Raw genomic sequence first — 13,104 nt, forward strand, 5'->3', positions numbered from 1 at the left:
GACTCATAAACTGTTGATCAATCCGAATGGTTCAATCCATGGTAGCAACTATCAAGACTAACAATGCGATGACAATACTATTTTTCATTTTTGCTCAGAGCTGTTACAAATTACACCAATATCGCTATTCTACAAATCAAATCAACCGTCGCTATTACCCTCCCTTCCTTCACTCCATAACTCCTATTATATCCATATACCCTAGTATGGAGGTTTTGTCACATTACCCAAACTTCCCTCGCTCGGCCGACTATCAATTCCTCGGAGGAGATCCTGCAGATCCATGGTCTTCGTGTTCTGTGATCGTACCGATTTAGGCCGAGTCCCATCCCCTCCTCGGCTGGTCAGACTGCGCCGTGCCGATTTATCCTGGAACGACGTCTCAATCGACTGGATGGGACTCCTCTTACCCCCGAGCAAGTTTACGTCTGGCAGCGGTGGCACAGGAGGAACTGCCTCGTCCTCCTGGTCGTTATCGTCATGTAAATCTGGCGCCCCTCCAAGAGGAGGATGAGCGCTCAGAGGTCCTCGCTTGGAAGCCGTGCCAGGGCGCTTGGTGCTTGTTGGGCTACTTGGCTGGTCATTCTGCGTAGCAGGGTTAAAGCTCATCTCTGAAGGACTGTAATCGTAGCTAACCATGCTGTCTCCGCTGTCATCGTCCCCGATGATGGCTGTTTTAGGCGGAGGGTTGCCTGATAGCACGAGCTTCAGCTGATCCACCGACGCAACGGTACCTCGGTTGCCTGTTGAATGGGCGGGGGAGACAGCACTCCGTAAGCTGCTCTTACGGTGCTTGGGAATTGTTCCTTCGCGATCCTTCTCGCGATGGCCATGAGACGAGTGAGGTCTCATTAGATTATACTGGCTTCCATAAGGTGATGTCGGTCCATTCCCATTAGCGAATCCGTTTCCGTTCGTCTTCACCGTGAGGTGGCCTCGGTGTGTGCCCGAGGTTTCTGTCTTGGATCCTGTCAAAGATTCCGACTTTCCAGCAGCGGCAAGCATGGCGCCCGCAGCATCTCTGGTCCAGTCTGCCAGCATCTGCTCGCGGAATACAGCTGGCAGCTCCGAATCGGGCTGATCCTGCCCAGTTAGAGTTGAGCCAAGGATCGGCCCTGAAAGAACCCTGCCTGGGGAAGGACCCGGGCTGCCAGGAGGTGCTTGAAGGCTGTCGTGGTAGTGCGACACAATGCACTCTACAAGCGCCTCTCTGTCGTCGAACGGAAGCAGTTCTTCTCTTTCGAGCGAAGCAGAGTCCCAATCTGGCTGTGGGCGCGCCTCACCCGGAAGTCCAACCGTATCAACTTCTGGGGGTGGCATGGTAATGCCCTGTACCCAGAAACCCTTTCTTCTGCGGCGCGCCACCTCTTGCTCAATTGCTATACCAATGTCAGAGTCCTTGAAGTCGAACTTCTCGGTGAGTGCCCAAAAGTATCCATGACAGAGGGCCGCAGTCCGGACTTTGTACAGAGGCGTGTCGATCTCTTGGATATCCTCTTGTAGTCGGTAAATCATTGGTAGGCCATATCGGGCGGCATTAACGCCCAGCTGTAAGACCAATCTTGTAAGAAGGATATGGAGCATGACAAGATCATTCTCGTACTCGACGTACTGGAGGGCATTATCGTAGATGACCAGATGTAGCAACGCCAGAAATTGCGAGTGTCTTGGCTTGGATCCTCGCTCTCGATGGGAGGCGTTTGAAACGGCTCTACGGGTCTCCTTGTTGATCTTGAGAGACGAGCGGGAACGAGGAAGCTTTTCCTCGACAGCGATCTCATTCGCGAACGAAGTTTCTCGGTCAAGCCATGTAATGAGAGCGTCCATATATGCCTTACGAACGTGACCATCTGGATCGCGCAGAAGCCAGTGAGTTCCCTCCCAAACATAAATTGGCACAGGGTTGCGGGACAACCCCATGTTGCCGGTGAGCTTCTTCTGAGGGTTTGCAACCAGGAGAATCTCCTTGATAGCTCGGAGGCCAGATGCTCTGCCCGTGTTGAGGGAGAAATAATGGTCAAGCTGCTGGCTGTCGCTCAACTCGATGGTGGAGGCGCCCGGTCCAGCTTCATTGTTTCCGTTCTTTTCGCCTCCAGGAGAAGAGTTGACGCTAACAGATCGAGACGGTTTGAGACGTAAGATAATAGCGGAAATCATATCTGAGATCTGATCGGCGTAGTAAACGTGGGTAGCCAGGTCGCCAATGCACAGTTCAAGTCTGCCCACAAGATGCTTAGTCTTCTGGCGCACGACTGATTCAGACTCCACGGCAGCGGCGTTGCCATCATCGCTCTGGCTGGTCGGTGTTCGCATCCTAAAAAGCTTCCTCATCTGCTTGATCAGACCAAGGAGAACATCCATCATGCTCAATCCAATGAGGTTGACGTCGGACCGTAGGAGGGAGCTCATGATTGTTACCAATGCGAGTTGTTCGTCCAGTGTAGAGTCCTGCACGGGAATCCGTAGTAGGGTTTCGAGAGCGGCAACAAGAATTGTGTATCTGTCTTGCACGGGAGCCCAGCGCGAGATAATGCCATATATACTGATAGCCCAACCGCTGTCTCGTTCTCGGTCATCATGGAGTTCCACCACAGCGTTGCCGTGTGCAACCTTTTCTCGAATAAATCTGAGGAGAGAGACGGTTGCGCCGTGGATCTGAGAACGGGTAGGGACGATAAAGATGCTCTTCAAACATTGGAGGGCCAATACGCCAACCTCTTCTTCTGCAAGCTTATCGACATCACCGGCAGTTCCGGAGAGAGCAACAGGATTCGGGTCGTTTGCTCCGTCAGTCCCAACTGTCGCGATACTAGTTCTCCGTCGAAGCTGCTTTTCGGTGTCGACCTTTTCCTCCGTTTCGAGCCGTTGGTGTAGAGTTTCGAGGAAGTCGGGGGTTTCGGACCACAAGTTCTCGAGAATGCGAGGCATGATGACATCCATTTGACTGCCCGTTATGGAAGATAGTGCGTCCGCCGTAGAGATGCTACGAATAGCTTCAAGGCCCGCATTCCTCCATCGAACTTTAACTGGGGTGGTGAGAGATTCCTTGCCTGGCGCAGGCTTTGTCGAAGCAAGTTGAACGTACAATCGAACAATTTCCTCGTATTGTCGGAGGTAAGCCTGATCAGCCAAGAGGAACGCGGCGTCGTGATAATCGCAAAAGGCCGCGAACGTGGGAAGGGAGGACTCGATCATGGTGATATCGTCAGAGCGGAGGACGGTGTCGAGGATTTTGAGTACGAATGGAGCAATCAGGACCGAGTCCTTGTGAAGCTTTTCCATCAAGGCTGACAGAATTTGTAGGGTGACTTGAACATTCCTGCCAAGGGTCACATTAGCAATCATGGATTCCAACTGATCATGACAAGTCCCCCAAACGCAAGATCGCATTGCGGGAGGAGCCTCGAAGAGGGCGGATCTGACACATGGACGTTTTGAAAGTCAATGACATGCGACGTACCCAATACGTAGACGCCAGACGTCGCTAGCTGTCTTCTTCTCCAAAAAAGCGCCAATCTTCTGGATCTTGGAGCGACGACTCGTAGCATAGTAGAGAAGGTAGCTAAGCTCGCTGCTATTCGGCTTCACATCTACAGCGCCTTTCGTAGTCCGCGGATAGCATTTTAGGACGAGGACCTGGTGTTTCGGCCGACACTTTTGCTGAATTGCATTCATCGCGCTCGCGTTTCTGCTGAGCTCAGCCCAGCCCCGTCAGGTCGAAGGAGGGATTCGGTGAAGTCGAGGGGACGAAAGACGAGAGGTATAGCAATGAGACGAGCAGATGAGCAGAGCAATATCGAGAGACCAAAAGCGACGCAGCCAAGGGAAGTGGCCCTGAGTTGGCAACCTGTGGTTGAGGTGGTAAGTTGGGGAAGGGAAGGGTCAAGTTTTAGGTGGAAGGGGACGGGACCAGACTTCGGGACGGGAGTTACGGGGGTCCAAGGTACCTGTTAGGTACCCCACTTGCTGCCGAACTAAAAATCTCAGCCATCCCAGGGCAGTGGAATTCCCTTGGGCAGAAAGCGGGAAAAGGAGAAGAAAATCAGCAGCAGGGATTATAAATAGGAACAGGGGGAAATTAGTTGTTCATCGTAATCTGTAACATTAGTTAGTGAATAGCTGATGCTTTACCTCAATCGCATGAATATTCGTATAAAAGACCAGACTTGATACTGCCCTGATCTCTTGGTGACTTGCCTGCTTCTTCACAACCAAGTACACGTTGTCCTCCACGTCTGTGCTGTGCCTCTGGTTAGGCTGCCCAGGGGTCCCTATCGGGTTCAGCGGATGGCTTCTGACTCCGAATTTTGTCTTAGTTTGCGAGCCAAGTATCGTCAAAGTACCTCACTAGAGCCTAGACCATAATTCCCCTGTCGGATACTGCCTGGACTGACAAGATGGAGCCCACGGAAACTTTCATGCATGTCTTGGTCATTGGCTTTGTCTTATTATGCGTGCGTTGTCTTGAGTTAATCTCCAGTTTCAGCTCAATCAATGTTTCTTGTTAACTCAGTGAGAATGGATGGCTTCACTGCAAGGAAAGTTCTAGGAGTATCCTCAGTATTAGTTAGGCCAGTGACAGCTGTGACGCAATTGTCGCCATCACACCCACCATCATGATAAGATCGACATCATCGTCATCACCATTCTTCACCAGAGTGCAACGACAGCACAACCAACCCCAACTCAGGTCGTCCCAAAACGCTTCTCGTCCAACATGCCACGTTTTTATTTTATTTTATCGTCAAAACGTTGTAAATTTCTGAGCCTCTGAAGTGGCGTGGTTTACTCTGGCCTTCAGAAGGATTCATTGACGTACTTGTGAATGCATCAGACTGACAGACAGAGCTGGACTGTTACCCGCGTAATTCTCTTCATCATGCGCTCACTTGTTCACCGTCATTCACAACCCAGCAAACATCGTGAATGGATGTTTCATCCAATCCGCAACAGCAGCCGCATGCAAGAGTGTTTCTGAGACCCTGCCAGCATCACCACTTCCAACAGAATGGTACAGGGTGAGTACTTGGCTGTCAAGATGCTACTCTGACCAGCCACGTCTCGGAATGTCATAGTAACTATCGTCCGTTTCCCCATTCTGTAAGATCTACAGTATCAAACGCCGTAGCTAAAGATCGTCAATATGTTGATCATTTGCATCTAACTATTTTAGCTGTTCCCTTGACACGATATTCGCGCAGAGAAGCGCATAATGCCATGGTCAGCTCCAAGTCCACTTGCTCGCATTATTCATGCAAGTCTCGTCCTGTCCTTTTCCTCACCGCATTCTTTTGCTCACATCCTATGCCACGTTGTTTCTCTTACCCCAACATCTTCACGTTACTTGGCTTGCATCGTCTCCCGATTTATATCTAAACCCGCGGTTTTTATCTGTCCATCTCGGCCGATTCCGCTCAAGTGGTAGACTCCACACTAGACGTGCTGGCCATCAACTGCATGACACTTTTCGGGACCGGATGATCCGCATTCAAAACCGGCTGGACTTGGACAATAATGTCCCATGCCTTTAAAGGGTTCCCGGCAATTGATTCCCGTCAGCCTTGCATCGTGGCAATTGAACGCCTTTCTGTTGTGTCCGGTGCAGCCGGTCATAGAGGCCTTGTGACTTGCGGGCGTGACAGCGACCGTTCCGGTGACACAGAAAAGACGAACCTCAACATTTTCTGTTCCTTGCAACATTTGAAGATATTATACGCGTAAGATATTGATAATGCGCAATGCGATGCTTGTATGTAAAGATTTGTTGGGGAACTGAATGCCGCTACTCGGTCGCTCAGTTTTCCTTGCTATCCAAGCCATCAAGAACATTATCAACAACAGTCTGGATGTCGTAATAATACATCCAGTTCGATTTCTTGCCCTTTGTTCTTCTCACCTTTGCCTCAATTTCGTCGTCTACGGATAGCCCTTCTGCCGCAATCTCCTTGCCAATGCCTGCATACCAGTCCAGGACATTATATAGATCATGGTAATGCGGTGACCTGATGCGATCGTATAACTCCAGTGCAGCTTTAATACCTCCACCTTGAGTCCAAGCCCACTCAAGAGTTTTGGACAGTGTATACACATCCTCAAGGGCAAATCCGGCTCCCGCCCCAAATGCTCCTGACAAGGGATGCGAAGCATCTCCGATCAGGGCTATCGAATCAAGAGCAACTACTCGATCTAGTCGCGGCCCAGAGAACAGAGCAAATTCTTGAGTCTCCCCCTTTGCTGCTAACTGCAAAACTTGGCGAACGGGCTCGCAGAATCCATCGTACTCGTGGACAAGTGTGTTGAAGTCAAAGGGTCGACCCCAGCTGACATGGTCCTGACCTTCTGACGGCAGGGAGATACGTGCTGTGACTTCAAAGTCGTCGTCTCCAAGCGGACTCGTAAACACGTATCTACCGCCTAGATTCTGCCAGAATGTTGATGCATGGGGGATTGTGCCAAGAGCATTAACTTCAGACTTGCTGATGATGGTGCGATATGCGGACTGGCCATTGTATTTGATTTTGTGCGAAGGAAAAGTAAACGACCGGACGACCTGGGTGGTGTCAGCTTTTTGATATTGATTCCCTGATTGCTTTACTTACCGATCTTATGCCATCTGCAGCAATCAAGAGATCAACCTCATCCGTAAAGCCATCCTCAAATCGGATGATTACTCTGCCACTTGACAGTTTTTCAATGCCCACGAGCTTCTTGGAGAGCTTGATTTTTGACTCATCGACCTCTTTGAGAAGAGCTGCCTGTAGCTTTGATCTCCTCTGACGGCCACTGCGTCGGTGACTGGGTGTATCTTCGGGATGATAGCTTTGCTCAATAAGCTCACCCGTTCGCCCGTTGCTGATACAGTCAGCTTTGAAGTCCCCTGAACACTTGCAAAATGACTTACCGCTGTTGTCCACTGATACCGTCAGGAGACCTGAACAAGTCACTGGGCTTAATGTTCTTGGATGACCCGTTCCATTCAAGCATCTTCCATGTATGTGGTTGAAGACTGATACCGCCGCCTGTCTCACTGATCTCGGGCTTCTTCTCATACAGAGTCCAATCAACGAAGGATAACTTGGCGAGGGCAATTGCGGCACCTAAGCCACCTGGACCTCCACCGATGATAGCAGCTCTGATATTGCCATTGACATTGCCATTGCCATTTGTAGTGTTTTTAACAGTCATGGTGGCGAGTGGACATATATAGACGAGCAATGAGTTAAAGTTAACGACCAAGATGACTTCAATGATTGAAAACAGACACAGAGTTTTCTTATGTTTTATAAGAGAAGATAAGAAGTTACCATGGCAGTATTCCAGTAAGTACTGATAGTGATGAGGCCATTTCAGATGTATGGCGCAATCAGTTGGACGAATTGGCAATTGATTAAACCCGCAATCGGAGGATTCTAGGCCATCCGTCAGTGGTCCACTTCATTAAACAATTGGATCTGCTGATTAATAGTAGATAACTCAAGCGGTGATTTCCAACGTATCTTACGACTTCAGTAGTGACGCCAATGTGGGATGCGAACAGCCGCAGGATGAGACGCTTCATCAAACATGTATGGTTGCATTGAAAGGACTTCACTTTTACGACTGCGAACCTGAATAATCTCCCAATGCCTCTTGGAGAAGTTGCTTCGCTGTAGCCGGATCCCAATCTACTAGGACTCTCTCTTTTGCGTCATTCATCTTTCTTTCCACGACCATTTCCATAGACTTTTGTGCCTCTTCCCCTAGAAGATGAACCCTTGCCGTCAAAAACTGAGATTCTTGTATATCCTCATCTCTCGACCCAAAGAACTTCTCATCCAGGTTACTTCCGGAATATTGTATCGAATGCCCAACTCTTTCTCGTAGCGTAGTCAAGCCAGAAGCGACCACTCAACCAGCTCTCACGCAAATAAGTTGATAGGTTTGCCGGAAAGTTGATTCCCTCTCCCCATTCCTCATCTTCCATTGCATGTAGCCAGGTTCTGAGTCTGGCTTCGTAGACCTGCGACCAATCATCGATTCCAGACGGCCACAGCTCTGGAAGCTGCAGCAACAGCCACCAGGGCGGATCGAGGCTGAATTGCGTAGGAGCGGAATATGCGAACTCCCAGTCAAGAGCTGCCACAATATTGTCGTGATGGTCTAAAAGAATATTATGGGGCCTCAGATCGTCGCACCACAGTCGAAAAGAGTCAGTTCCACATGGCATTGAGCACGATAATTCCAAAGACTGGGACTGGGCTGACCAATTATCCTCAAGAAACCCAAAAGCAGACAGATGACCCTTCTTTGCGAGTAAATGAAACAAGTATCGTGCCACATACTTGTTTCGGCAGTCGTCCTCCGAGTCAACAAGATCGTTATGCTGGAAAAGCAACTGAGCCATGTGCATAGCTGCCGAAGCGGCGTACCATTCATCGGCACTGTGATACACCTGGCTCGATGATGGAAGAACTAGTTTTGGAATAGAAGCCTTGCATACCATGTCGTTCATATTGTGGGTGATTGGTCGACCAGCCACTGAATAGTTGTTACCAACCTCGACCAATGACCCGATCGTATGTAGGGTTGGCTCGAGGAGCTGGATCAGAAGCCTACACATCTTCCCGTAAAGCCTTCTCAGATCCTCTTCATGTATCTCTGGGTCCAGAACCCGTATCTCCTCCGGATCCTGACCAGGGGTCCGCGAGGGCGTCTGACATGCTCCGCTCACTTTTTATGAATAAATAAGATCATAGCCGGTCCGATGCGTGATGACGAAGTGTGAAAGAAGAGTTCAGGAACCCGTACAGCACTGTTTTGGGCAACGTAAGATATGGTTGCACCTTCATCGCGAGTCTTTTCTTCCCGGAACTGTACCAGATCGGGGCACGGTTGCCGAACAACAATATCGAAGCCATCTCCATTGCAGCGGACTGGATAGAGAACATTGTACCCGCCCAAGGTGATTGGAGGGACTAAGGATGCAGTCTGATCGCAAACATTCTCGACAAAAGACACAACCTGATGACAGGTCGATTTGAGAAAAAGCCGCTTGTATGATTTCTCCCAAGCTTCTCCATTCAATGTCCATGCAAGATGGTCAAAACGTTGCTGGGCTTTGGTAACTGCAACGGAGGAAGCGGTAGAATTAGATATTGGGCAGGTTACTCCATGGTATGCGAGTGAGAGAACATGCAACATTTGGGGGTTGGAGATACAACTGAGTCCTGCATGCCTGAGGCAGAAGATAATGATGTGACACAGACTCACACAGTTAACGACTTGAAGAGATTTGCCTCATCTTAGGTATTTTGTACTGACTTGAACTAGGTAGTGGGTGTATTATTTGCCGTTGAGATTTTAAAAAGAACTCTCGAAGACAAAAAAGGGCACCCCGGTGGGTTAAACTGCTCATAAGCTTTCCATCGTCTTCCACATGTGAATCGCCGGAGAAAACCTGTTGGTTGTTTCTGCGTCGTGTCAAGTCGTGCCTACACGATAAGATGTCAAAAAAAGGTTCTCACGAGGTACCTCTCAGACCTTCATTCCTGCTCTGTTGATACATTGAGGCCTGAGAATCACTCACCTTGAATATCAAGGGCGCGGTTTTGGTGTGAAGCACGAATGTATCCTCGCTAAACAGGATTTCCTATTCAGTCGTCAATGTGGTAGCATATTCCTCTCATATAGCTCCTCGCAGCAACTTGATCATTCGAAAATGATGGCCAGCTACATGAAGCATGCATCTCGAAGGAAGATAATTCCTACGGCAACAGGCACTGAGGTTCGTGCTTCTAACCGAGGCCACCTCGCCCGATAACCAGGTTCCAGACCGGAAGGGTTGCAGCTTATACCCCTGGCGATTTACTTGCCACCCGTAGCTTCCGTGGGACATCTTTATCGGCAGATCATGATATCTTCAAGAACGGTTTGTTGCTTCCATTGTGGAGTGTCATATATGTAGAGCAACGTTTTTGGAAATATGCGAAATCAAGGAGGCAGGCATTGTTGTGCATGCATGGAAATTGAGAGGGGAAGTTTGTGAGACGTTGCGTGAGAAGTGCAATGTCACAGTGAGGATTTGCACGGATCAGCCTTGTTTGGAAATGATAACGAGAACCGACATATATTGATGCGGCGTGGCAATACAACCTTGAAGGTGATCAATAAAATCCGCACCAATGGTCAATTTGCCAATAAGCCTATCAATTATTGACACAAATGTCACGTCCAACGTCCCTGTGATGCAACAACATTCGGACTTGGGTGAAATATCTGCATGTATCATTTGTGAGAAGAGAAAACTGATTGTGTAACAGTGTAATCAAAAATGAGCAAATCACACCGCCTCACTTTCAATCTCGTCCGTGTCTGCGTCTGCCTCGTCTAGGCAGGAATCCCGATCCCGCTCGCACTGATCATGTTGCGAACCAGCTGACATGGAGTTATATATCTGGGGTCCGGGTCCAACAGTCCCCCCCATGCTTGATCTGGACACCTTTCGATTATCTACCAGTCCCTGAAGAAAACTCTCTACCACGCAACGCAACTGCACACTCTCAAACCACCATCAAACCAACCCAGTCATTACTGCAAAATTCAACATGTGCACCCAGACAGAAAATGTGGAAGAGTGCAGCCGATGTGGCTACACAACTGCCATTCTAGGCCCAATTGAGAACTGCGGTTTGAGATCTCCGGGGTCGTTCCGCGATCCAAAGGCCAACTGCTACGTCGGGAGATGCTTCGGCGTGGCCTTCACTTCATATGTCGATGCTGTTATTTGCCAGACTTGCATTGCAAAGGAGGAGCGGGACAACATCAGACGGAACAACAAGAAGGCCGTTCATATCTTTGAGAAGTGATGGACTTATACGTGAACAGATGCTTGTATTGGGATTGGAGGATGATACGTCGATGGCATAATTGTAATACGTAAGTATGGACTTGCTGGCCACTGGGATAGGATAGTGGAGGACTGCATTGGCATGACTTGAAATTGAGTATGTAGCACTTTAAGAAAAACGCAAATGAAGGCACTTTCAAGCAAATGACGCAGACCATTGAAACGAAACACCGCAGCGAGATGAAGCCAATGCTTGACCTGTATAGAGGCATCCAACTGTCTGTCTGCCTTGTGACACAGCCTCATTCCAGCATAAAACCTCTGAACCCCGCTTAAAAACAAACATATCATAACCCTTGAAAACCGGCACATCATTATCGAGAGCTATCAAAATGGAATGGCATGACCCCGATTGTCGTCGAATGGACCCTATTCCATTTGACAATGACCTTTGGACGTGCCAAGCCTGCGGAACAGTTGGTCCTCTCAGGTTCTTCGCTGACTCGATTGGCGAATGTGCAACCCCAGAGCCTGCGAGTTACGACGACACGCACAAAGAGTCCATAAAGCGCTTGTCATGGCCAGAATGTGTCGAATACTCTCAAGAATCATTCAGTCAAGATATCGAAAAGGCTTTGTGCCTCGTCAAAGCCAATTACCCAAAAGTGGCCACGGGAGTTACTTATCGAGTGGGAGAAGTGAGCGATGCTTACGGGCGGGAGGTGAGCTCTGACACCTGCAGCAAGTACTGAAATCTCACCGGTTAAATCAGATACTCCCTGTCATTTATCCCAAGTTGACAGAGCGCTCCCATATCCGGCTTCTGGAGCTCTTACCGGCGCCTCGAGAAAAGGCCCTTGAAGGCCGATTTCAGGTAGTCGACGTGGAGCAAATGCCAGCCTATGAAGCTTTATCGTATACATGGGCAGATGACAACAATGATGCTTCCCTCTGTCAGCGCATTTTTATCGGCCTTGGTAACAGAGCTCTGCCCATCACGCGTAATTGTCATCAAGCACTGAGCCGTCTACGCCGCAAGACCGAGTCTTTGCTGATATGGGTGGATGCCGTTTGTATCAATCAATCTGACCTTGGTGAAAGGTCTGAACAGGTTGCCATGATGGGCACCATATTCTCGCAGGCAACGGAAGTACACGGATACGTGGGTGAAGACCTTGGTAACGTCGAAGGTGGAGAGGTTGGGGCAATAACCCTTCTCAAAGATGAGCTCAGGTCTTCCAAACTGGCATCGAGACAGTTCAAAGACAACGCCGAGGAGGCCCTTGGAAGACTCTTAAGCAGACCGTTCTTTTCTCGCTTATGGGTGGTACAAGAAGTCCTACTCGCCCGATCCATCACCATTCACTGCGGCGATTCAACAACGCCAATTTCTAGGGACGTGTTTATTAAAGCAAAGTTACACAACGCCGAAGTCCCTTGGTGGCTGACAAAAATCGGCTGGATTGGAGCACAATCAAAGGGCGATATGCTGGAGCTCCTGTCTGCAACCGCTCTTTGCAAGATGAGCGATATGCGAGATAAGATATTCGGCCTACTTGGGTTGACTGATGGCAATGAAGTCGATGTACTGAAGGCAAATTACAAGCTGATGGTACGAGAAGTATACATTGGGACTGCCCTATACCTCATCCAGCAAAGAAATTGGCACAACGTCATTGAACTTGCTGAGTCTATGACAAACCTCAAACTTCGTTCCAAGTACGGCATCCCTAGTTGGGTTCCCATGTGGGACCTACAGGAGACTGCCTACAACTCAGTCGACCTATCGGAGCGATTGGGCGAGATAGAGCTTGGCTGGAAAGTGCGTTGGCATCGGGATCATATTCTCTCATCGTTGACGGGGAACCCTCCCTCTCAGCGATTCAGAACTATCCCATTCTTAACCAACCATGAAACAGCAGGAAACTCGAGTCCGACACAAAACTTCAAAGCTGTAGATGCAGAGACAGGCTGCCTTATCACAGCCGGGTATGAGATCGCCGTTCTATATTACGCCAGCTTCATGTCTGGGATGAAAACGGCACAGTTGATGGCCAGTTTCGTGAGACTAATTATCATATGCTCAACAACTCCGTTTTCCTTGCCACCAGTGGGCCCATGTCAAAGTTCCGAGTTCAACCAGAACGCATGCTGGGCTTGAGCGATCTCCTTTCTTTGGTCAAGATATCCGGCTGCAGAATGCCCTTCCTCGCTAACAAGCATGTACGGGATGGAGATAGCGTCACATACGAACTCCTTTATCCATGTGCCTCGGCTAT

General features: G+C 49.2%; 5 protein-coding genes across 11 annotated transcripts; 2 read left to right on the forward strand and 3 right to left on the reverse strand.

The window, feature by feature from the left end:
• Positions 1–35: 35 nt before the first annotated feature.
• Positions 36–3,898, reverse strand: FOXG_03525 (protein EFR3). 3 transcript variants are annotated; one of them, XM_018381291.1, is made up of 3 exons: positions 3,461–3,881; positions 637–3,319; positions 36–585 (listed from the first exon to the last, which is right to left on the reverse strand). In XM_018381291.1, exons 1-3 carry the CDS (start codon positions 3,673–3,675, stop codon positions 202–204), a joined length of 3,282 nt encoding a protein of 1,093 aa, XP_018237741.1. In that variant the 5' UTR covers positions 3,676–3,881; the 3' UTR covers positions 36–201. The 3 variants fall into 3 exon arrangements, with proteins under 3 accessions (XP_018237741.1, XP_018237740.1, XP_018237742.1); XM_018381290.1 differs by having other exon boundaries at positions 36–3,319; positions 3,461–3,898; XM_018381292.1 differs by having other exon boundaries at positions 36–3,308.
• Positions 3,899–5,650: 1,752 nt separating this feature from the next.
• FOXG_03526 (uncharacterized protein) lies at positions 5,651–7,368 on the reverse strand. 2 transcript variants are annotated; one of them, XM_018381293.1, is made up of 3 exons: positions 6,902–7,368; positions 6,600–6,852; positions 5,651–6,550 (listed from the first exon to the last, which is right to left on the reverse strand). In XM_018381293.1, exons 1-3 carry the CDS (start codon positions 7,183–7,185, stop codon positions 5,795–5,797), a joined length of 1,293 nt encoding a protein of 430 aa, XP_018237743.1. In that variant the 5' UTR covers positions 7,186–7,368; the 3' UTR covers positions 5,651–5,794. The 2 variants fall into 2 exon arrangements, with proteins under 2 accessions (XP_018237743.1, XP_018237744.1); XM_018381294.1 differs by having other exon boundaries at positions 5,725–6,550; positions 6,600–7,166.
• Positions 7,369–7,516: 148 nt separating this feature from the next.
• On the reverse strand, positions 7,517–9,775 carry FOXG_18575 (uncharacterized protein; the record flags this gene model as incomplete). Of its 4 annotated transcripts, none has more annotated exons than XM_018398703.1 (3): positions 7,517–9,244; positions 9,301–9,470; positions 9,566–9,775. In XM_018398703.1, the coding sequence occupies one exon, from the start codon at positions 8,597–8,599 to the stop codon at positions 7,820–7,822; it is 780 nt and encodes a 259-aa protein (XP_018237746.1). In that variant the 3' UTR covers positions 7,517–7,819. The 4 variants fall into 4 exon arrangements, with proteins under 4 accessions (XP_018237746.1, XP_018237748.1, XP_018237745.1 ...); XM_018398705.1 differs by having other exon boundaries at positions 7,517–8,420; positions 8,480–9,470; XM_018398702.1 differs by having other exon boundaries at positions 7,517–9,470.
• Positions 9,776–10,165: 390 nt separating this feature from the next.
• FOXG_18576 (uncharacterized protein) lies at positions 10,166–11,072 on the forward strand. The gene is made up of 2 exons (XM_018398706.1): positions 10,166–10,245; positions 10,299–11,072. The coding sequence occupies exon 2, from the start codon at positions 10,584–10,586 to the stop codon at positions 10,842–10,844; it is 261 nt and encodes an 86-aa protein (XP_018237749.1). The 5' UTR covers positions 10,166–10,245; positions 10,299–10,583; the 3' UTR covers positions 10,845–11,072.
• Positions 11,073–11,217: 145 nt separating this feature from the next.
• Positions 11,218–12,986, forward strand: FOXG_03527 (uncharacterized protein; the record flags this gene model as incomplete). The annotated part of the gene is made up of 2 exons (XM_018381295.1): positions 11,218–11,547; positions 11,598–12,986. The coding sequence occupies 2 exons, from the start codon at positions 11,218–11,220 to the stop codon at positions 12,984–12,986; spliced, it is 1,719 nt and encodes a 572-aa protein (XP_018237750.1).
• Between the last annotated feature and the right edge of the window lie 118 nt (positions 12,987–13,104).

The sequence above is a fragment of the Fusarium oxysporum genome, chromosome 8, assembly GCF_000149955.1.
Source record: "Fusarium oxysporum f. sp. lycopersici 4287 chromosome 8, whole genome shotgun sequence".
Taxonomy (NCBI): domain Eukaryota; kingdom Fungi; phylum Ascomycota; class Sordariomycetes; order Hypocreales; family Nectriaceae; genus Fusarium; species Fusarium oxysporum.